At 31.7% G+C, this 25,070-nt stretch overlaps 1 protein-coding gene across 3 annotated transcripts in view; it reads left to right on the forward strand.

Annotated features, from left to right (window-relative positions):
* The window catches only part of E(bx) (nucleosome-remodeling factor subunit NURF301 E(bx)), a 113,932-nt gene extending 90,908 nt beyond the window's left edge, over positions 1-23,024 (forward strand). For all 3 annotated transcript variants that reach the window (XM_085824363.1, XM_085824365.1, XM_085824364.1), the window contains exons 20-24: positions 3,958-4,400; positions 8,825-8,998; positions 11,664-11,859; positions 15,579-15,663; positions 17,849-23,024. In XM_085824363.1, coding sequence (XP_085680489.1) covers positions 3,958-4,400; positions 8,825-8,998; positions 11,664-11,859; positions 15,579-15,663; positions 17,849-18,042 — 1,092 coding nt within the window. In that variant the 3' untranslated portion in view covers positions 18,043-23,024. The remainder of the gene's footprint in view (positions 1-3,957; positions 4,401-8,824; positions 8,999-11,663; positions 11,860-15,578; positions 15,664-17,848) is intronic.
* Positions 23,025-25,070: the final 2,046 nt, after the last annotated feature.

The following is a 25,070-nucleotide window of genomic DNA, read 5'->3' on the forward strand; positions in this document are numbered from 1 at the left end:
TCTTTAATGTCTCATTCTATTTTTTGACTTTCATACACAACTCTGACCACAGTCGACAGGGGAAACTTATTTTTCAACTTACCCTCGTATATACGAGTTTCACCTGGAAAATCATCTCAAGTTGGAAAAAATTTTAACCTTTTTCAGAAAAGTGGAGGAAAATGAGAACTTTTTTCTTAAAGTAAAAAAAGTAAAAATGTACAGATCATTCAAATAATAAAACATTTATGTTTTCAATAGTATGCAGTTAAAAAAAATCTCACTCTTGGATGAGAAAGGAAATGATGAGTTATTGTATTCTTTATTTTTCTTGCAGCAATTTTGCTACGCCTTGCATTTGACTTAATTTGAACAGCCTATAGCTTTTTTATCCTTCTGTCAGTCAGTTGTTATGTAGAAATGTTAACTCGCCTTTTATCTGTTTCTTTAGACATGTAAATGACTCAAAAACAGTGTAGTTAAGAAAATATTGTTTGGTTCCACATTATAGTAAAGAACTACATTAATTTTTAGACACTTTAATGATTGTACAGTAGAATACAAAGTCCAAGATTCAGAACCTTTGGGACTTTGGCTATTGCAGATTTTAGATCATCAGTTTAAATTTAGTAATATAACAGGAAAAAATTATAAAATTGAAAGTATGAAATAGAGAGGTCCAGATTAGACAAATCGGTCAATAATCAATTTCAACGTTGCTTCAAGTCCAGGATGAGAAAGGTTATGGAAAGTTGAAAAGACAATATTTCTATGACTGTCTGGAACAAAAGGAGGGATTTTTCCATTTGAAATGTCGCAGTATAGTTCTACAAATCTCTCAGACATGTTTAACTTTTTTAATGTAGAATTGAATTTTCTTTGTCTAAAAAGAACTGGAATACAATGTCACTCTGTTGCGTGTTGCGTTGGTGACCTAGAGTCATAGATCGTAGGAATTAGGTTAGTAACCATTTTGATGCAAGAGAGCATCAGATAATCCATTTTCTGCATCACTCACATGCTGAATATCAGTAGTGAACTAACATAATGAAGTTGATTAATTTTGCGATGGAAGAGCTTGTCATACTTTTGAAAAAAATGCTTTTGTGAGTAGTTTATGATCTGTAAACAGTGTAAAGTTCATACCTTAAAGGAGATATCTGATATATACTGTATAGTGGCAAATATCTTCAAAAGCTCTCTTGTACGTACTGTATTTCCGTTCAGTATCACTTAATTTCCTCGAAAAGAATATTTTTGGTTCCCATGTATGTACGTTACGTTACTGGACGCAAGCACACCTATGCCTTCTGAGGCGTGACGCATAACGACAATTTTCTTTTGTGGGTCTGGATGCACTATCACTTGATGTTTATCACTTTTAGAGAAAATAAAATTGGGGAGGGCTCGACATCTATTTGTTTTATTATTATTATTATTTTATTAAATGTTTCTTTTAGTCTAACTTATTTGAGGTTTCTTTTGGGGGGCATGCATGCTACTTTGTCTAATTTTGAGGATGGGCATAATTTCTTGCTCAGCTAGAAAGTTCCATAATTCTAGTCTTATAATTGCCATGTCTAAAATTTCCACTAAACTGTCGGTCGGATTCCTTTTATTTTCAAAAATTTGAATGTCACTTTCCTCACTATTGTTAATGGTACTTTCTGGATTTAAAACTATACTTCAGATTTTGTTGTTTGTTAGTTGATTGCTAATTGGTGCAGTGTTACCAGAGTGGAGAACTTCTGTTATATCATACAAATTCCATTAATTGGAAGTTTTTACTTTCTAATAACGTTCTAAATCATCACCAAAATAAGGTTGCTTTTTTGCTTAATTTTGAAATCTCTCATTCTAAGCTTGAATTGCAGTAGAAGGCGAGTAAGTACCAAATATATTTTTGATTTATGAATCCTGCAACGATTCCAGAATTAGAAAGTCTGTACTACGTAATCAAAAATTCAAACTTTAGTTATTAAGTAAGGAAGAACGCTATTTGCTGTGTTTACTGAACTTAATTTCTTCCAAATCTAATTCTCTCTTCCCACTGTAATGTCAGGCTAAAGAAAACTAATATTAGCAGCATCTCAATCCAAACAAATATGTCTTGATGCTTCACTTATTGTTTCATTTAACTCTCTCTTCCCACTGTTATCTCCCCCTCGGGTTGCATTGCATCACAGCAATACTATGACAGTAGCATGATACTGCAAACCTGGAACCTATGACCAGAAGGGCAGCCAGTGCCGTTCCAGATGGTCTTGCCTTCAGCCATCTAAGCAGGCTAGCATGATAGCCAGAACTGCTGTTTTACAATAGTCGTCCCTGCCCTTTGTGGTCTCTGCACGCCTGGAAGTGGTGACTCTGGGTTGCCGGTTGTTCAGCGAAGGGTGTTGAGAGAGTTCCAATTTTTCAAAATTCTGCCTTAGTGGAGTGGGATCCCATTACAAGCGGCTTATGAGTGTCCTCTTGGGGGCTTTTTGACAATTCTTCCAACCTTCCGCCTAATATGGAAGTGTGCGATTCTTGCATGTCCCACTATTGTGCCAACAAGGGCTTATTATTTAGAATAGATAGAAAAATATTAACTCTCTCCCCATTTCCACAACCACTCAAGGGCTGAAAGTGTATCGTGGCTAATTGTTAGTCAGTGCACTACCAATTGCCATGGTGGGATTTCGTACCCAGCAGGTATTTGAAATTGACATGCAAGAGTCTTGGTTAATCAGGAGAGAAATCATTTTTATATGACACATTTGCCCTTTTTTCTTGAATATTATATTCTCCATTCCTAAGTCTCTGAGGGGTGAAAAATTGCCGATGGTCAAGATTTCGATTTTCATGGTGTATTTTTTATGAATTATGTTCTGTTATAAATTCTTTTTGCAAAGTGAATAGTTTTTCCAGATTTTGATATTTTAGAGATGGATGGATTGTCCATAATTATCACTGATATGCATTCTTTGTCATAAAAATATGGTTGTGACCAGAATTGCAATGGAAAATGCCAAGTTCTTAAATGATTGATTAAATCTTATGATTGTGCTGATGTCATGTCTGGGGGGGTGATATTTATGGCTGGAATGCAGTGCTTTTTAGCCAAAACCCTCTAGGTTATTAATAGTGATGTTGCTGGTTTATTAGCCCCCTGCATAGTGACAGAATTTTTTTGTGTTCTATAAGTGTACCATGGTTAGCTCTCTTTTATATTTCAAAGTAGAGTAGGATCTGAAGTTGGAAGTTTTTTTATTTAAAGGTTCATTGTGTTGAGAGAGAAGAAAATTGGGGATTTAAAATGCATGGATATATAAACTACTTTGAGTTTGGAAGTAGAATGATTGGCAAGTTCTTAACCAATTCCAGAGGCTTGGGAGGAGGAGAGGAAGTCAGAAATAGTAATGTAAGGATGTTAAGGGTCGATTAATGACTGGCAGTTTTCATGCCTAGTTGCAGAGGAGAGATATTTAAAATAGTGTAGCACTATAGTAGTTTGTATCAGGAGGGCTTAGGATAATCAGTTTTTCATATTAAAAAAAAGGAATCTTTCAAGGAAATTATTTATTCTTTAACATTGCATTATTTATTTTAACCAAAAAGAAACTTATTTTTAGGCATGAAGTGGTTTTAATTATATTAAATTGTATTTTCCTAGAAAACAAGAAATTGCAAATTTTCTTTTTTCAGTTTGCTGTTCCTCCTCCTAACCAATTAAATTTATTTTAGTTGTCTTCAGTTGAAAGCATCATGCTTTTTTGTTTTAATTCATTTTTCTTGCCTAGGCTGTATTGTGCCTATTATTTGTTTCTTTTGTAAAGTGGGTTTGATATCTTTTTTATTGTTATTGATGATGTAAAAGAAATTTTGTTTGTTCTTAAATTTTAAAGAAGTTTTTAAATGTGTACGTATGTTTTCGTAATGCTATTTTCAGAACTTTACTGTAGCTTTAAAATAATTTTCATTTATTTTAATTAACAGGCTGAAGTACAAGATGAAATCAAGAAAAGGGAAACTCTAACAACAGCAATACCACCTCAATCTCTATCTGTTCAGGCACCAGTAATTCAACAGAAAGTAGTTAAAACTGCAAAATCTCCAAAAGCTGCAACTGCACCGACAGCAGCAGCAGCGACGACAACAACAACAACTAAAGGAGCAAAAGCATCTAAGTCACCAAAAGCTGCTAATAAACCTGTTCAAAATAAGACTCCCAAGGTTGAAAAGGAGATTAAGGAAGATAAAATTGCTAAACCACCAAAAAAGAGGAAGTCACAATCAAGTGAAAGTGATGTTAATGCAGAGCAGAATTCTAAAACATCTAAAAAGCAGAAAACTATGTCTATCACAAAGCCTGCAGATCATAAAGCTCTTGATCAGAGGAAATTGTACTGTATATGCAAAAAGCCTTATGATAGTAAAAGGTATTTATCTTTTATCTAAATTTGTTTCTATTTTTATACAATTTTCTAAATGTTATTTAATATGTAAGCAATGTGACGTCAGGCTATTCAAAAATGACCAGATTTATTTTTAATTATATTGTTTTTTACACATATATATTTTGATCCCCTCCAAAATGTTCTGTATCAGTATTAATACAGTTTTCCCATCATCTTTGCCCACTGCTAGACAGAAGAACAAAAGAAGCAAGTCCTGAAATTCTTGGTATAGAATATTGTTCAAGGCAAACAACATATTTTCTTGCATTTCATCTACATCTCTGAGTTACTTTTAAAAAAATTTTATTCTTGGAAATTTTAGAAAGTCAACTTAAGCGAAACGATGATTAATTGAATAGATGAGGCATAAGCATTGTGTTGTTCTTCCCTGAGAATTATTTAGAAATCTGATGAATGATCTTTTGAAAAATTACTTCAGTAGCTTATTAATGTTTTGTTTATTTTGCATTTGTTATGTTGCTATTTTTTAATGACTCATTCATTTGTGATTTATGCCTAGTATCATCTTTAAAGGTTTACTGAAACAAACAGTTCTAGCTACTGTTTCCTGTAACATAAATTACAATCACATTGTTTGTTCTTTGTATTCGTGTATCCAAAAAAAAAAAAAAAAAAAAAAAATCGTAAAGTGCAGTGAACAAGAACATAAATATAGTACGAGGTTTGTAGCGGCCCTTACAAGTACTTATATGTCCTTATATTTGAAAATAAAATATAAAAGCCCTTATAGGTGCTTACTTTTTCTCTAAAGTCTAATTTTTTTTTTTATTTTAGTGCTCTTTTTTTTTTTTAACGAACGCACATTTTTCCTCGTACCAAAGCCGAAACTAAATAAACAACTTTTCTTCCTTATATGGAACATCAGATGGTGAATCATACTCCAGAAATTGCTTTTCGCTCCTTTCTCTGCATTAACATAAACTTTGGTGCGCATGAGTGCAGACAGTTGCATTTCATTCTATTGGTCAAAGAATTGCAAAAGCAGTAGAAAATTACAGTACATTCTCTATTCTTTTGCTCCCGCCCAATATTACACATGTTTAAATTTCTATCAAGATTTTAATAATTTACATTCTAGTTCCACATGATCAGTTTATATTCGTGTTTATTATGAGCATATGTATAAATAAAGTCGATTCCGGTTGATCGTACCACATCGGAAAGCGATTGTTTTGGTCCTAATAACCGGCTGATCCAATTACACGAACATGTCTTATGTTATAAGACGGGACGGCAAACAGTAAATGTACATGTAAATCATGTACTAAAGTGTAGTTATGAATTTTATGGTGCGATACACGTGTATGGCAAACATACATGTATAAACAAGAAATACAGTCGAACTTTTTTTCATTGAAAAAATTAATTTAGAAACAAATTCTAAGAAACAATCTCCATGATACTCAACATGCAAAGCACAATAAAACAATTTTTTTACCAAGTTCCAGTCAACATTTGAAGAACTTATCCAGTGTGATCTGACACATTCTCGACAGATTGCACATGAACGAAATTGCCACAAACATATAACGCAGCAATGGGACTACCTTCATTTCCCTCCTGCTTGAAATACCGAAGCAAAGTTTCAGTGCATTTCCTCGCATCCTGTGTTGTCACTTGTACCAACTTATTAGCGGCATCATCATCACTTTCTTGGTCTTTCGATGCTGTCATGTGTTTTGCTGCAACGAGTGCAGCGTCGTAATCTTCATTTTCATCGTAGCATTGAAGCTCGATGTCAGTGGATAAAAATACTTCACAATTTTGTACCTGTAGAAGTTCCACATGTAAATCATCATTTTCACTTTCAATGAACATGTCCACATCCATTTCCAAAACCTAGTGTTTAAAGCCACAGTAAGAAAAACAGTTCTGAATTGTCTCACTGCTCACTTTTCGTCAGCTGTCAGCCACAAATGTAACTGCTTATAAGATGATGACCTTCGCACTGACTTTGCTGGCTTTTGATGATGAGGTCAGCAAACTTTCTTCAATTGCTTCAAGGAAGTGGCTGTTCGGTGATATCTCTTGGATGCCGTTGTGCACTGTCCGCTCAGGCGGCAATCCCAAGCTTCTTCAAGGATGTAATTAACCAACCTTGCACGATAAAGGGTCTTCAAATTTTTTATTATGCCCATCCATTGGCTGGACCTGTGAGGTAGAAATTCCAGTTTGACATTTATCAAGCAATCTAAATGAGAATGTACTGCACAATTGTCAGGAAGAAGCAGCATTTTTCTCGACTGACATTGTAGCTCTCAATCCTTCAGCCATTCTTTAAAAAGTTCAGAAGTCATCCGTGCATTTCTGTTCGCATGATACACAACCGGTAAACTCTCCATCCTAAGTCCTTTAAAGCAGTGAGGTTTAGTGCTTTTTCCTATAACCAACAGCTTCCTCTTGTCCGTTCCTGAATGTTTGAGCAGCACAAGACAGTTACGTGATCCATCGCTTTTTTGGAGCCACAGAGTGCAACATGTTTGTAACTTAACGAGCCGTCTGGTGTAACACAATGATACAGCCCTGTTTCATCAGCATTGTAGATTTCATCTGCTCAAAAATTTTCAAGAAGCTTGGGCAGTTTGGTTGATTTCCTTTCTTCAGCATTTGCACTATCAGCACTTTTTTTCTCGCCATGTGCTTTCTTGAATTTTATCAATTTCCTAGGTTTCCATCGAGACAACCAACTGTCCGTAGCTTTAAAGTCGTCATGGCCCAGCTTTTTAGCGAGTTCTTCTGCTTTGCATTTTAACATTGGGCCGTTTACTTACACAGATCATCCAGTAACAATGGCAAACCATTCATTAAGGGCCTCATCGACATCTGGGTCCTTGCCTTCACGCTTCCATTTTTTGGAAGTTCCTCCTCGTCCTTCACATTGTGCCCATTCTTCTTGCAGCTCATTCTCTTGTTTTATCAAGTGCGAAATTGTAGTCTTTGCCAATCCGGTTACTTTCAACAACCGACGCTGACTAGTAATTCATAGTTGCTGCTGGATCTTATCCAGGAAACCAATTTTTTCAGCTAACGTCAAGTCCCGTCGTGGCATTTTGGCAGAGGAGACAAGACACGTGCACAGTACTTTCCAACCTGGATTGAAAAGGACTAAAAGTTCTGCTGTCTACCAACTCAAATGAAGAATGATTCTGTTTCGGAAATTTAACGCAGTCTGTTCAAAATTAGAATGAAAATTTGGTAGTTACCCAAATTGGTAAATCTCTTCATTAATCAATATGAGTATGTCATGGATATCGCACGGAGCACGACGTATCCTGCTCAATGATAAATATGCCACATGGGTGCATGAGGGTGAAAACCGGACGAAGCAAAGGGGCGTTTTCTTTTATTTGGTAATTCATTCTCCGAATACCGGCAGCTGTTGATTTTGGTTTTGTAATATCACATGCGGAAGAATTAAGGTGCACGTATTGCGCAATAACATTTGCAATATTTTACTTTGCATGCTAAGCAGATTATTTTTTAGTTCCTTTTGGCTATTTTTTATATGATGCACATATCGAAATGTCAAAAGCATTATTTAGCTGAAAAATCTAAGAACAGCTGCGATTTACGCCCTTCCTCTTTTACCAGTTACGCTCGACTATCTAGAATTTTCAGATATTCAGCAATTTCCGAGTATGCTGGTTAGTTAAGCTTTTACTGTTAAAGGATGACTGTAATTTCCCGTCTTCCGATTTTAGAAAAGTTTAAATTACTTTGCTCGCAATATCTGTTAAGGGAAAATTGTTATACAATGAAAATTTAGAAAATGTTCAGAATTTTGATTTAAGTTAAATTATTTAAATATTAATATAAGTGGGAAAATAAATTGTATTTATTTTTAGGTGACAAGTAAGTATAATAAATATGGCTTATTATTATTTATTTTCTCTATTTTGAACTGAAATTTCATCATTAAATCTTGTAATATAATTTAGTTCTGCATAGTTATTTTTCCTCTCATTGTAAACTAGTTCTGTAAATTGAGGTGTTATTTAAAATTTTTTAAAAAAGAATGAAATTGTTTTCCATGATTGAATAATGCTCATTCTCTCTTAATAAATACTGAATTTCTCATATTTTAAATTACAAGTCTAATTTTTCTTTTAAGTTTATGCAATTGTGTATAATGTAATTAGACAGATGTTTATTTTATTTAACTAAAATGTGGCTATGAACGCTGTAGTAGTACCAAGAATTAAATTCTCTACTTTCATGCTGCTTTGTAAACAGGGACAGGAAATAGCTTGCAAAATCTAGTTCATGATATGTAGGAATGAAATACTGTCATCCGATGTTGTTATTCTGGTTACTTTAGATACCCATACATACTTTGTCTTAACTTTCATTTTAAATTCATATTTTAATCTATCCTTCCTTTTCAGGTTCATGATTGGTTGTGACATGTGTTCTAATTGGTTCCATGTTGAATGCATTGGATTAACCGAATTGAAAGCCAAATCCATGTCTAGATACGTTTGTAATGATTGTACCAAAGCAACTGAAACTGCTGCAGAAGAATTGTATTGTTTATGTCGTTCACCTTATGATGAGTCTCAGTAAGTATAAAATATAAAGAATATTTTAATAGGAACTTTATGTTAGGCTTCTTGTTTAGTTTGTCTAAACAAAAGATTAAGAGTCGTATTATAAATACCAAATTATTTTATACAATATGTGAATATGGTATAAAATAATTTTGGTATTCTTCTTTAGTTTGTAGAAATGTCACCGAAACCAATTTTTCATTTTGATAATTGCTCACTGTGCTGTCCTTGTTTAAAGAACTGAAATGCCTGTATAAGCAAAGAAAATCGAAACACATTAGAAAAGTAAAATGAAAATAACTTTCTTTCATTTAAATACAAAAAAAGAAACTATTGCTTTAATGAGAAATAATACTAGAAATTAAAAGCATTTAATTTAAAAGTCTAAGCAACATTTGTATTGATAGCCCACCTCAAAGGCAAAAATCGTGCATTTGTTATATGCACCAGCACGAGTTACATTTGTCAGTAAAATATGTTATAAAAATATAGTATGGTGGTGGGTTTTTTTTTTTTTTTTTTTTTTTGTTCTATTAGGTTTGTTTGAAATTTTCCTGAGACTTGATATCATATTGGGTTCCTGTTAGAATAATTAAGTATCAGTTGTTAGTAGTCCTCATGAAGAATGACATGAGATGGTTGCAATGTCCATAATGATTAATGAGTTAATATTTGGTAGTATGTAGTAGCTAAAACTAAAATGCCAATAATTCTGATGCATTTTCATGACATATTTATTAACAAAGAATTAAATATTATTTAACCAAAATGGAGGATTTTACAACATTGAATTAGTGAATCTTAAAACAAATCGTTTCTTCTCCCCCCTTCCCCCCTCGTTTCCACCCGTTCTATCATTTTTTACAAGTAAATTAGCATTTCATAGTGATTCAAGAAATCTCCTATAATATGCAAAAATATTAAAGTTTGTACCAGCTTATTACAGCCCATCATATTACTGCATAACAAAGTTGTGCATACATAATTATAAGAAAACTGGGAATGGCTGATTGCTTTAAACTAGGGGGTCTTCAACCCGTGGCCCCCTGAAGGGATTTTGGTGGCCCCACATTTGCATTTGAAAAATTTGAAGAAATTTTGATTTCAAGAAAAATTGCTTTGTCAGCTTTTTGTCGCAATAGAAACTTTTTTCCCCTCTTATTCTTGATATTTAAAACATTTTATTCACATGCCTTATATGTGAAATAAGATTTTCTGAAAATGATGAATTTAAAAAAAATTTCACTTTTTCTTATTAATTTATCTTATGTAATATTGTTCCAACTCAACTTCAATTAGAATTTATAGATTTACAGTGTGAGTCTGCAGTAAAATGTAAGTTTCTTGAAAATCCTACATTAATTGATTTCTTATTCGAAGTATGTGACTGAAGACAAGTATCCAGGAATTCATAAACATGCAATCTTCATGCCTTCTATCTTTGGCAGTACCTAAATATGTGAACAGCATTTTTTGTAAAATGAAAATCCTAAAATCAAAACCAAGAACACGGCTGACAGATAAACATTTGGAGGAAACTTTATGAATTGCAACAACACAGATAACCTGATATTGAAGCTTTAATCAAGCAAAAACGATGCCAAATTTCACTTTAAAACTAAAGTAACTACCTAAAGTTAAAGTAGCTATCTAAAACTTTTAATTCAATTTCCAGTGTGTATTTTAGTACCAATATTTATATATACAAATCTGTAACACTATCTCTTCGCTTAGAATCTATTGTAGTCTTGCAACACACACCTCCCTTTTTTATATAAATTTTCTGACTACACTATGTTTTGACGAACGATGTGGCCCGCGGATCTTTGTGAATTTATTGATGTGGCTCTCGGGCATGAAAGGATGAAGATCCCTACTTTAAACAAAATATATAAATTTACAGCATTATATATTTTTGCTTAGCAATGTAAAAGGCATTGTTCCATTTGTCTTGGACATATAGAATATTGTTATGTATTGCAGTATGAATGGATCATATTAGATGAACTAACAGTTTTAAGCTGAAAGATCATGTAGTTCAGAAGTTTCAACTTGCTAGCATAACTAGTTTGTGCAAGTATGTTTATCTATGAAGAGCCAGATGTGTTTTGATAAAAGTAATGGGAATATGATAAATATTCTTTGATGAAATTAAGTACTTAACTGTTAAATTAATACTTAGTTTGACTCATTTCTGATGTCTGTGTAAATAAATTTTGGAATAACTTTACAAATGATGTATTAACATTGAAATATTTCCTCTTTTAATTTTAAGCTTTTAAATGAATGTTTAAAATGTGTTAAAACCAGCTTAATATTTTTGTAATTCATTAATTCTTAAATATGTACTATAATTGACAAGAATTTTGTTTTTCAAATTTTCAGTTTAAAATTTTTAGAGTGGTAGAAATGTAAATATATAATTTACATAATGCATAAATATAATACTTAATTTTTTGCTTCTTGCATTTGATAAATTTTGACATCCCTCTTTCCAATAAAAATTTTACGCAGAGTTTCTCACCCTTCCTTTTTTTATTGTATATAATATACAATAATTAATTATATATTAAATAATGAAATTTGTTGTACAATATGTAAAAAAATGAACAATTAAAAAGGAGGAATTTTACTAAAACTTACACTTGAATGCTCAAATTATAAACTTTTATTTTAGGTTTTATATCTGCTGCGATCGATGCCAAGATTGGTTCCATGGTAGGTGCGTTGGTGTGTTGCAGAGTGAAGCGGATTCTATAGATGAATACATCTGTCCAAACTGTCAGAGTAACACTGAAATTAATCATGCAAATTTGAAGTTGCTTGAAAGTAAAGATTATGAAAATATTAGGCGACTCTTGAAAACTCTCATGGTAATTGCAGCTCTTTATTTATATATTTTTTTATGCTCACCTTGAAAGACCGAAATTGGAGAATGTTGACTTTCACCGGAGAATGTCAACATTCACGAAATGCGTTGGTGAAAGATCGAATATTGCATTACATTCTTGTACATTCGGACCCTCACCGGTGTATGTCGACAATCACAGATATTCTCTGGTGTAGGTCGAAAAGAGAGGAGTATATGTATGTGCTGTCATTGCAAAAGGAAGTGTTCCACAAATAAATGCAGTTGTAAAAGCAAGGACCTCTTGTGCAATTCAAAGTGTCCTAATAGTTTAAGTTCTTGCAGTAAATAAGATTTGAATCACATAATTTAGTAAATTTTTAACTTCTATTATTTTCCTTTCTCATTTTGAATGTACTGTGTGTTTTAAGTTCTTAAGTTCTCATTTTAAGTCTCAAGTGCATTTTTTTGAGACTGAATTATGGAGAAGAAAATATTCTTATATGTTCAACATTCACCATTAGCACATGGTGAATGTCGACCTTTACCGGTGTAAAATAAGAGTATTTGGGACATTCACCGGTGAAAGTCTACATTCTCCAGATTTCGGTGTTTCACCGTAACATATATATTTATGTGAAATGGCATTTAAAGTTTGATATTGATAATTATTGTTTTTTAAATTAAAGATGAATATGCTGTATTCAGGAACATCCTATCTTGTTTTTAGTTTTATTTAATATAAAGCATGAAATTTCTGTGGGGTTGGTAAAAATAATTAACACAATATTTTTTTTAAATAGTGATTGATAACTTATTTTGCCAAATGGATTTATGAAAGAATTTTATTAGTACTTCTCTACTTAAAATATTTGACTGAGATTGTATGCTTTGAATAAGATTATTTTTCATTGTGAGTGATGGGAAAGGCTGCTGATCTAAGTAAATTTGATAAAAGGCAGATTGTAATGGCTCGAAGACTCAGAATGAGTTTCTCCGAAAATGCATGACTGGTACGTTGTTCACGATCTGCTGTTGTTAATATTTATGCAGAGTGGATAAATGACAGTCAGACCAGTTGTAGATGCCAAGGTGTTGGATGTCCACATGTCATCAAAGAAAACGGACGTTGTCCCACTTTGTATAGAAAAATCATCACCAGACAGTGGCTCAGCTGCTAGCCCAATACATTGCAGGTCCAATTGCAAGTGTTTTGGAACACAGTTCCATGCACAGTGCGGGGTATGGGACTGCACAGCAGATGACCCACTCATGTGCCTCTGTTGACTAAGCGTCATTGTCAACTAACTACGCCTACAGTGGGCCTGAGGCCATAGAGACTGGACCATTGATTTAAAGCCCGTCCCATATTCAATTTGGAACAAACCATATATGAAAATAAAAGCCAGAAGTGTAAATTGCATAAAAAGTGCAATAAATGTTAAAAGAAAAAAGTTAAATAACACTGCATCATCGTCAGGGGGTTAGTGCAGTGAAAGAAGTAAATATATCATCCTATTTCTAAACAAAGAGACACATTAAAATACTTAAAATAATCTCAGAAAATTAATAAAATGTAATCTGTGTCTTTATCAGTTCAGTCCCTATAGGATGTAGTAAGAAGTGCAAAAAAACTTCAAAACCATAAACAAGCGTTAAAAAAAAACTTTCCCACTTTTTAAACAGACAGAATTTCCCTCCTAGAAAATGTGTGTGTAAATAAGAGCAATCCAGAGCATGAAAAAATGGTAGCATATGAAAATTTGAAACCACCAAGGCCAGAGTAGAAAATCGGAAAATTATAGAATGAAAACTTTAAATAAGTTTACGAAAGTGACAAAAGAAATTTTTGAGAATTTCAATTGACAGTTCAGTCGGAATTCTTGACATGCCAACTATAGGATTTGAATTTTGTAACTGAATAAGTAAACAAGAGGTTATATTTGTCTGTAAAATTAAAGAGAAAGCACACACAGACCCCCTCCCACACACACACACACACAAAAAAGAGAGAGATAGAGGGGGGGAAGAAACAGCCTAAACAATTTACCTCGAAATGTTTAATAAAAGAAGCAAATATTTAGCTCCCTCCTTTTTTTTTTTTTTTGGTAATTTTCATTCCTTTAAAGTCATAAATGTTTTTTTATGTCACAAAAAGTATTTTCTATTTTTATGTTCTTCGCATATCATGCTAATATTTGAACTCGCAATCTAAAATCTGGAACTTTCCAGAAACACCGAAGTCCTGACGAGTCTGAATCTCAGACTTGTTAATATAACATGGAATATTGTATCTTTTATAGTGTTAAGTAGTACTCATAATTTCGTGTAACTGTAGCTGAACATGGAACAGTTTTTCCAGAATACAGAAGCACCTACACTCAAGAGCCAAAACATTATGACCAGCCCTACATTTTGCAATGAACGTGTCTGGATGACGTGGAAGGTACATGATCAGGTGGAAGTGGTATTTAACTGCTAATGGGGAGTCTGAAGAATCATTCTTTCACTTACTTCATTGTGTGATGGGAAAGGCTGCGGATCTAAGCGACTTTGATAGAGGGCAGATTGTAATGGCTCGAAGGCTCAGAACAAGTATTTCTGAAACTGCACGACTCGTGGGTTGTTCGCGATCTACAGTTGTTAGTACGTAAGAAAAGTGGATGAATGACAGTGAAACCAGCAGTAGACAACGTGGTGTTGGACTTTCACACGCTATCAAAGAAAAAGGTCGTCGGAGACTGTCTCGCATGGTGAAGCAAAACTGGAGCCAAACAGTGGCTCAGCTGACAGCCGAATACAATGCAGGGCCAAGTAGAAAAGTATCGGAGCACACTGTTCAGCGGACACTGTTAGATATGGGGCTTCGCAGCAAACATCCCACTTGTGTGCCTTTGCTGACCAAGCATCATCGCCAACTGCGTCTGCGCTGAGCCCGGGAACATCGCGACTGGTCCATGGTTCAGTAGGAGAGAGTTGCCTGGTCAGATGAATCACGGTTTGTCATTCATCATGCTGATGGCCGTGTCAGGATACGCCATCTTCCAGGCGAACAGTTGCTCTCTCAATCACAGTAGGTCATACACAGGCTGGTGGTGGTGGTATTATGCTCTGGGGGACGTTCTCTTGGGCGTCTCTGGGACCCATGGTTGTGGTAGAGCAGATCATGAATGCTACAGGGTATCTGAACATCATTGCGGACCAGTTGCATCCTTACATGGCCTCTGTGTTTCCAGCTGGAAACGGAATGTTCCAACAGGACAACACCCCGTGTCACAAGACTACAATTGTGTTGGAGTGGTTCCAGGAACATGATGCTGATTTCCAGTTAATGTCCTGGCCGCCTAACTCACCAAATCTCAATCCGATAGAACACATTTGGGATATCATGGGATGGCAGCCCACCAATTCGCAATATCTCGGATTTGCGTGACCGTTGCTACAACATCTGGTATAATCTGTCTCCGGTCATCTATCAAGGACTTGTGGCATCCATGCCAAGGTAGGTTGAAGCTGTGTTACGCGCCAAAGGTGGCCCAACTCGTTATTGACAGGTGGTCGTAATATTTTGGCTCTTGAGTGTATATTGTATGGACTCATTAAATGAGTTATTTTTATAAATTGTAACTAATGATTAAGAATTAAGGTAAATGACAGTGCATTGTTTTATTATTCATTCATTGTATTTTCACTTGTTAGTAAACCTTCTTATAAATTTATTGAAAGTTATATATTTTTCCCTAGTCACATAAGCATGCTTGGCCATTTATGAAACCTGTGGATCCCTTAGAAGCTCCAGATTATTACAAAGTCATTAAAGAACCAATGGGTAAGTGACTTTATTTTTAAATTAGTAATATGAAAATAGAATACTTATTTCTTTGTGTATTAAATATCTAATGACATTTTTAAAATATTCCCAGTTCTGTTTTCACATTGATTTTCATTTAACACGATTTAAAGAAAATATCAGTTTTTTCATGTATGATTTGTCTTGATATACCACAATTCATACAGCCTTTAATTCACTCCTGAAAAATATTCCTGTTCAGTGGAATATTTCCAAGAATTTATATTGATAAAAAGATATTGATTTTATGGTTATATTTTTACAGTAGTTTTTTATCTTTGTAAAGTGGCAGCATTGAATTCCAGGTGTTCCTCTTAGTGTTCTGAACTGCATGGATTTTTTTAAATTTTCATCTTCTGTGTGTTTGATAATCTTGTTTTCTCTCTTCATGTGTATTTTGTGTTATTGTTAGGTATCCCATATCTACCAAGTTTTATGAAAGTTTTGTAATTTTTGCAGAAGCTGTTGTTGTACAATCTTACAAGCAAAATCCTCTTCCTTTTTTTATCCTATTTCGCAAATTTTTCTGAAAGAGCAAAAAATTTGTGCTAATTTGGCAGTCTGCCCCCAAATACACTTTAACATGCATACTTTTGACAGGTATTTGAATTAGTCCTGTTTGCTTCATTAAAAAAAGTTTTACTTCATTAGAAATTCTTCATTAAAAAAAGTTTTAGCACCATGCAGTAGTTGTTCAGTAAATTCAATGTAAATTACTGTGATGTTGAGCATTAATAAGTCTTTAGGAGGTTCTGTGACACGTGAATTAACTGATACTTTGTTCCATTTCATGTTGGAATCTTACGTGTTCTTTGTGGGGCATGCATTCAGTTTTGGTCAGGCTTCCGTTATTTCTTTTAACCCTTTAAGCGTGTAGCATTTGCTCCTGCGCGTGCACTGCAGTGGGGACGATGACGAGGTGAGTTCGTCAAGCATGCTTAAAGGGTTAATCATGTTGGCCCTTTCCATTATATGCTATTCTGTTTGATTTCAAGTGTATATATATAATTTTTTCCTAAAATTAACTTATTTATTTTAAATCTAGTCTTAAAAATATTGAATTTTGTTGAAATTTTTTTTAATATAGACATATATTTCAGTCTTAAACTTGTTTGCAGTTATGTGAATTTGTATAATTTTCTCTCTGCATAGTGTTCGCTCTTTCCACTGCAAAATCGTTCTATATATTCAATTTTTCATATATAATAACATAATTTTGTCCCTACAGGAAGTTTCTTTTGAAAAAATGTCACTATTTATTTCCTGTGCAAGGTCACCCCGTCCTTTTAGAGGCTTTGATTTAGATCGTTAGCAGAGTCACTTTTTAAAACTTGACACCCTGATGGATTATTTCTTTCATGATTGGTCAGTTCTATATGTCTAATGGTGCAAAGCTGCAGTTTTTCAACTAAGAAATTATAGCTCCATTCTGTTGGAAAACTTTTTTTCCTCTCCTGAATCTGTGCTACCTGTGATCTGTTTCCAGTATCTCAGATAAATCCCAGTGTGAACGGTTCTTAATGGGTAACTTAGATTGAAACAATGCTATCCTGTTAATTTTTTTAAATTTCTGATCTATTTCATAAATTTTAAAATTTATAAACTGGTTAACTTTACTGCCCAAAACACATTATTCCATATAATGCCAGGATACAAAAGAGCATGTTATGCAAATTTAAACTGTCTGTACAATTCGCATAAAGGAATATGCGAATTCGGGGGTGGGGGGTCAACAACTGAAGACAAAAATGTGTTTGGAAATAAAGTAAATAATTATTTTATCAAAATCTGGATTTAGGACATAATAAATTTTTATTTTATATATTAATAGCTGATTTTGTTTAACCAAAATTAAATTTTTGGCCAATCTGTTAATGATAATTCTTTACAGGGAAAGTTTTAAGAGAGGCAGCAATTATTAATTATATTTTCCATATTTGTTTAACCAGTGAGTATGTAATAAAAAATTGTCTCCTTTCATAAAATTTTAAATTAGAATTTGTAATGAAAAATAACTGTAGAAGAAATATATTAATCTAAAGATCTTTATATTTTGTAGGTATTTTTCTCATTAGTTTTTGTGTATATTTGTTGTTTTTTACTAATATTTAATTCTTGGGAAATGTTTATAATTATATTAATTGTATTGTGTTTTTATATACAGATTTGAAAACTGTAGAGCAGAGGTTGAATTCACATACTTATAAAAGGCTTGCTGACTTTATTGGTGATATGACAAAAATATTCGACAATTGCCGATACTACAATCCAAGGTCATCTCCTTTCTACAATTGTGCTGAAATGTTAGAATCATTTTTTGTACAAAAAATTAAGTTATTCAGAGAGAGTATCACATGAATGTGGGAAACATTGAGTTATGACAGTTATGCTATCAGCTGCTGAAGATTGTTTGGTCTGTATGATAAAAAGACTCTCAGAGTGTATGTTTATTTAAGAATGCTATTCCCACCCATGCATAAAATTACTGTAAAATTAAAATTTTTCATGAAGAAAAGGTATCTGATAGATGCTTGAAAAAAAGTTCAAATATTCATTTTTAGTAACCTCTCTGGGCTCATCTGCTTAAGTACCTGTTGCAAATATTTCATCAGCAGATTGGAATAATTGTGTGAAGTAACTCAAGATTTTTGTAAGAACTTACTTGCATAATTTTATCTGAAAATGGGGCTTGTAAATAAATCTGAATGTCAGCCTGCATGTGTTAGCAAATTGTGGGAGCCCCAGCAACATTGCACCTGTATTATACTGTAATTTGTGGACAACTAAAGGTTTTAAGCTTAAATTTTACAACTAACCTTTTTGTACGAAATACAATATCATCAGTGTACTAAAAATCATAAAATCATTATGTAATTTCATTTGTCATTTTATGAATGAGAAACATGTTCTCAGATGTTGTGTATAAAATGTAAAATGTTTTCCATAATTTGAGATAAGTTAAGAAATTCTCAAAACTTTTACAGCTTAGTGTGAATTATGACTATTGTCTTATTAATAGTAAAGGTTCACTTTTTACATATGATTATGTTACATAAAAGATTAAATCTGGAATAAAAATGTTCTTAGTATAAAAAAGCAAATATATTTTTGATTATTTAAACTGAAGAAATTGTTTATTTTCAGCTGCTATTTTCAGTATATCTACTACTGTTACTTTTTCCTTCATTTTCTCTCTGTTAATATCTTTGATTTTTTACTGTTAGTATGCTATACGCTATGTTATAATTTCTTATTTATTTTTTGGTAAATTCTCTCAAATAACTTGATTAGATTTGAATTGTTGCTTATTATGATATCATAGATAAGGATCCCACTTCTAGTTAAGTTGCTATGAAATATTTGAAATTATAGTTGCCTTTTAAATCCATAGCATATATTTGGATGCGAATTTATATTGGTTTGTTTTAAATTTTCTAATACAGAATACGCTCAGAAATCAAACTTGGTGAAAGTACATTTTTAGAGGTACGTTTTATACGTTGTTTATTATCTGAAATTTAAAAACAGCAATTAATGATTTATAGTATTTGAATAATACCTAAATAAATTGTCTGGTCTTTAAATTGTATTATTAAGATGCTTAAAAATGTGTAGTATTTTAGATTTTGGTTGAAATTATAATATATATTAAAATATAATTATATGTTAATAGTGAACTCATTGATAGCACCAGATCTGATAATACTGCGAGCTGTATGTAAATATCAATTGTGTATATTACAGTATGCATTTCTCATTGTATATTTTGCCATTTCATCATAGAAAAAAACGTGGAATTTTTTTAAAGGCTTTTGGCTGTTTGTTTTGTTTTAGAAAGTAATCTATTGAGATTACTGCAATAATTCAAATTTGTATGTTTTCCTGTTGCTTGTTAATTAAATCCCTATCTTGTAAAGAAAATTGATTATATACTGCCTGAAATGTTGAAAGAACCAAGAATATTTCACTTTTTTAAAGAGCTAACATTTCAGTTGACCCAAAATTTTGTAATTGATTCTTTAATTTTGTATTGTAAGTACAAACCTGTGTATGATGTTAACAGTTTTTAAATATCATAACATTTGTTTTGATACTTTAGATAATTCTCCCTGGTGACTTCTGATCCCAGATTAAATATTTGACTTATTATTAATGGGAAAATTATTTATATTGATAATATTTATAAAAAAAATATGATGTTTCTTTCTGGAGATGTGTTATATCCACAGGTTTTCATGCTTAATTTTCATATGAGCAACTAAATTTCAGGAAATATGTTATTTTCTTTCAGTAACAGAGAATTTTATTTCATTTATTTTGAATGTATAGAAGGAAAGGAAAATAGATATAGAAAAAAAGGAAAAGGTCTGTAGGAAATAGATTTTAATAGCTTAGACTGAAACAGTACTTATATCTAACTTAGGACTGAAACAATGCTATGCTGTTAATTTTTTTTAATTTCTGATCTACTTCATAAATTTTTAAATTTATAAACTGGTTAACTTTACTGCCCAAAACACATTATTCCATGTAATGCCAGAATACAAAAGAGCATGTTATGCAAATTTAAACTGTTTGTACTATCAAATTTGTATTATATATTTTTGTTGTATATCTATTACAATTTTTACAATAAAAAACATATAATATACATTTAATAGAGAAAAATTAAATTCGCATATTCCTTTATTGTCTGGCATTATATGAAGTACTTTGAATCTGGGTAGTTATTTAAATTCTTAGCTGTCAGTATTTTAATGTATTCAGAGAAGGGTATTAAATTGAAAAATTTAAGAAAAATATTTTGAGGAATTAAATGAGAAGAAAAGGTTTTATATTGAATTTGTGTAAAATGTTTTCCTTTAAAGTGATATCAATATGAGAGTTCATGAGATTTTTCAACTGTTCCTGTGTTACTAGATTGTGTACACAGTTAGTAATACAGACTGACAAATACTTGATTTTATATAATATCTTAAATATTTTCACTTACAGCATTATGTGTCAGTTTAGAAAATAGATTAATATAGGCATGTAATATTTATATCCTATTCGTGTATTTTCACGTACTGATTTACTGGGGACAGTGTCCATAGTTAGTTCAAATTAATGGTAAATCCCAAGTTCAGGAGGGGGGGGATAACCACATTATAATTAAAAGAAATAATAACTCCGATTTTCAAGCAGTTTGGAAAATAATGGTTATCACTATTCTAAATAAAAAGAACAGAAATAACAGAAAAATAAATATAATTAGAAATTAAGTTAGAAAAGATTCATTAAAGAACAATATTTGTAAAAGAATTTGAATGTCATTGAGCATCTAATAAATATTAATTAGATGCTTGTTTTTTTGGCAGTTTTTATAAGATTAGTGATTTTATCTCGGAATATGTAGAAAAATAGTGTGACATCATTTGTAGTCGCTTCTATAATACCATGCATTTTTTGTTTAATGTTGATTGTTTGTGATAATTTTTGCATCACTTTGGAGCAAAGGAGGTAAACTTTTTTTAAAGATAGGGTTGACTGTATCTGTATGTTAAGTACAATTCAGTCTGAGCATGCACATCATCCCAATGTTTCATTTTCTGTTAAAAGTGTTACGATATAATTAAATGTGAATTTCAGTTTTTTAACAATAGCTGTTGTATGTTTTTGCTTTTGAGAAGGATTTTAATATTTTTCACAATAATTCATTGTTTAAAAAAGTAATATATTTATAGAATTATGTATGGTTTCAGAGTTATTCTAAATTATATGGAGATTTTTAATGGACGGGAATTTTAGTTACATTGTAAATTGCCTGAAAAGCTGTGAACACTTCTTCCTTTTATTCTAACTTCCTTCTATTAGCATTTGTAACCATTAAGTAGAAAAGTGAAATAAATTAGATTGTTTTAATGGTAACAAAATAAATGCCTGTGGAATTTTTAAGAATATTTAAGTTTTAGAAATTGCCATGTAAAAGAATATTAAAAAGTTGTATTATCACTGATGCTCTGCTTCTTAACTAAACATGGAAGATCACTTTAACACATAAGATAATAATACTCAGTTATCAAACTTTTTCCTACAAATGTAATAATTTTATTGCTAAATCAAACATTTAGAACTTTTATTAACATTTGTGTACTTCGCAGCAATCTTTATTATTTGTCATCAAACTGATTATTTCTTATTGAAACTAATGCATAATTAGCTTTGGTAATAAAAAATCAAGCCTCTGTTTTCGTTTGATGCAAGTTCTTGTTTTATAATTCAAAAAACGTTGTTCAAAAATATGTAATTCATGTTTATTTTTTTATCTTTTAAGCTAAACTCTATTTTTTTTAAATGAAAAGTAACAAATTAAAGCATTTTTTAAATGTGCTTTTTCAAACATTTGTGGAATTAATATCCTTGTTTAAGTTCCTGTTTAATTTATCTATCAGAATATTATCTAGCAGGTTGTTTATTCTTCACATAATCTTTCTCTTTGTATTTTAAAAATGGAATTGTGGGATCAGAAGTATCTTACTGTTTTAATCTTTTGCATTTTTTAAAATTAGTTTGCTATGATAATAGAAGTATTTTTATTTAAATATCCTGATTTTTTTTTTTTTTTTTTTTTTATAATCATGATAATTTTGTTTTGAAATTACATTGCTGGTGTATATTTAAGTATTGACCTTTTAAAATGCAAAATGAACGGGAACTCTTTCTTTACTAAGCAGTGCATATAATTTTATTAAATGTTTTACTGTATTGAAACACCTGCCTTTATATTTGATGACTTTTTTCTTCAACTTATTTAGATTGTAAATATACTGGATGCGCTTTAGAGTTAATTGAATTAACATCATTTGGAACCTGTAAATTTGCCTCACAGATTTCTAGAATTTGGGACATCTGTTTATATTGTCAGACTGTTTTAAGGAAGATGAATCATCTTTCTTATAACCTAAATTGACTTGTTTTGACTTTGAAAATTTCTTCAAGGTCTTTACATATATATTGGAAAAAAATAAATATATATATAAGTATGCAAGTTATAATATATAAAGTTCATTTACATTTTTAACCTTAAGAAATTATTTATTTATTTAAATAGCATTTTTTGTGGATTAAGAAATGACATTCAAAACTCAGTTATTACCCTGTAATTTTATTTTAACGACTTTCTTGTATATTGTTATAGTCCTGTGTATATAATGCTATTTACAATAAGAACTGATTGTAATTTGTACCATCCACATAGTGGTACAATCACCAAATTTGTAGATAGTAAACAGCAATGCTGCGTGCTTGTGAATGTCATTTGTATTTGAAGTATTAAAAAGAGGAATATGAGATGTTCATTTGCTCAGTTTATTTTATTATTTATTCATTTTCTCTCCCTATTACAATTATTACAACCATTAATAATATGAGCCTTTTTTTTTTCAGAAAGTTTTTCATGAATGCTTTTCTCTCCGTAGGCATTTTGGCATAATCAAAACAAAATGCTTGAAATGTTGCACACAGCTGTGTGCAGCATCCAGCAGGTGGTGTACTATTACTTTGAAATGTTCCATCTTAAATGACTAATACTGACATCTAATTGATCACTGTTTTTGATATGGAAATCTAATCTACTCTGAGAGAAGCGCCGAGATAGCAGAATTTCAGAATTCCACCCATTTGCTACTATAAACTTGCTAGATCTTTTTATCACATATAATACATTTGAACGTTATTTTGATAATCAATAACTAGTCTGCATGTTTCTAACAATGTTTCCTTTCGTGATCAAGCCATTGCAAGAAAACATTAAAATAATGAATATTTTTTTAAAGAAAATTTTGAATTATAAAAGTAAATGATTTTTAAATTTTTGCCTAGCTTCTTTATCCAAACTTATTTCATAAAATTTTCGATTTTAATTAGAAATTAGGGAAAGTCTGTGTGATATCTTTTTATCCCATTTCAACCTAAAACATATTTTTTAAATTTACTATTTCATTTTTTTAAATTTATTTAGTACAAAGAGCTAAGAAAATATGTATTCGAATGAAAATATTCTACATCAAATATTAATACTAAAATTATCTTCGTTTGTTCATTTTTTGAACTTGTATGTACAAATTTTTAACCATTTAAACCAAAACTTGCAATTTTAATATATTATTTTTTAAGCCGATTCATTATTTAGTTAAATTTACCTTGTGGCCTTGTAGTCAAAGGCTATACAAACTGATTTAATGCAAAGTTGGCTCAAAACCATTCGGTGGCATCAGTGGCGTAGCAAGCATAACTGGCGCCAGGGGCAAAATACCTTTTTAGCGCCCCCTCCCCAAAAAAAAACTTTCAGTAATATAATGTATAGAATATATTCATAATAAGAAAATAATGCAAATAAAAATAAAATGCTGAATCTGCCATAAAATACTCAAAAATATATTAAGAATAGTCACTACCTAACTACACTAGCCTTGGATTCGGAAATGCATCTGTGTCGGCGGAAAAATCAGACATATGATGATCTAGAATTAATTAAAAACGTATTATTTATTTTACATATTTATATAAGTGTTTTTAAAAAGTAAAATTTTTAAACAATTAAAAGTTTAATATACGTTATAGATAAATAGATACATGGCAACTTGCCTACTATTAAATCAACTCTGCCAGTCTAGTAACCCATAGCAACCAAAAAAATAATAATAATATTTATTTTACTCAATTGTTATAATTATTTAATGAATTGTCTCAAATTGTTCTACCATTATTGGTGACCCATATTTATTACAAATAGCAACCTTCAATGTTGCACGAATATGGAGTTTATATGTCAAAATTCTGAGCACCAGTAAGTTATCCAGTGTGATGAGATGCAAGTAAGACATTTCACCTGTTATTTTAAGCGTTCTGCGGCATTCCGTTGAGTCAACATATTTGCCATAATTTGAGCAGATATATGTATCGTCTGCTGCATTTGAGCCGCCAATTTCTCTGATTTTAAGTACCAAGAAACTGTGTCACTATATACATATCGATTATTTTTCTATACATATTATTATTATTGTGCATATTTGATTGATCTAAAGTGGTTGACAACGATGCTGCTTCACAATTAGCGCGAGTGGCAGTTAAGCCACCGCCTTTTTTTCGCCGAAACCCATTGTTATGGTTCATTCCATGGAGGTAGGAAGTAAGATGGAGTCACCCTAAACAAGTTTTTCCGGTACCCTGCTCTGAAGCACCAGCGATCCCTACATGGTGACCAAAACATTGGGTCATTTACCATTGAGTTCTATGGGATTTGACGCATTCGGATGTAAATATTTTGTAATTACATCGTAAATATACATATAAATGTATATATTTTCTTTTTCTACAACACTTCAGAGTTCTAAGTATGTGAA

This window comes from Stegodyphus dumicola, chromosome 9 (assembly GCF_044657685.1).
Source record: "Stegodyphus dumicola isolate Sdum_Otavi_A_Nest chromosome 9, ASM4465768v1".
NCBI lineage: Eukaryota > Metazoa > Arthropoda > Arachnida > Araneae > Eresidae > Stegodyphus > Stegodyphus dumicola.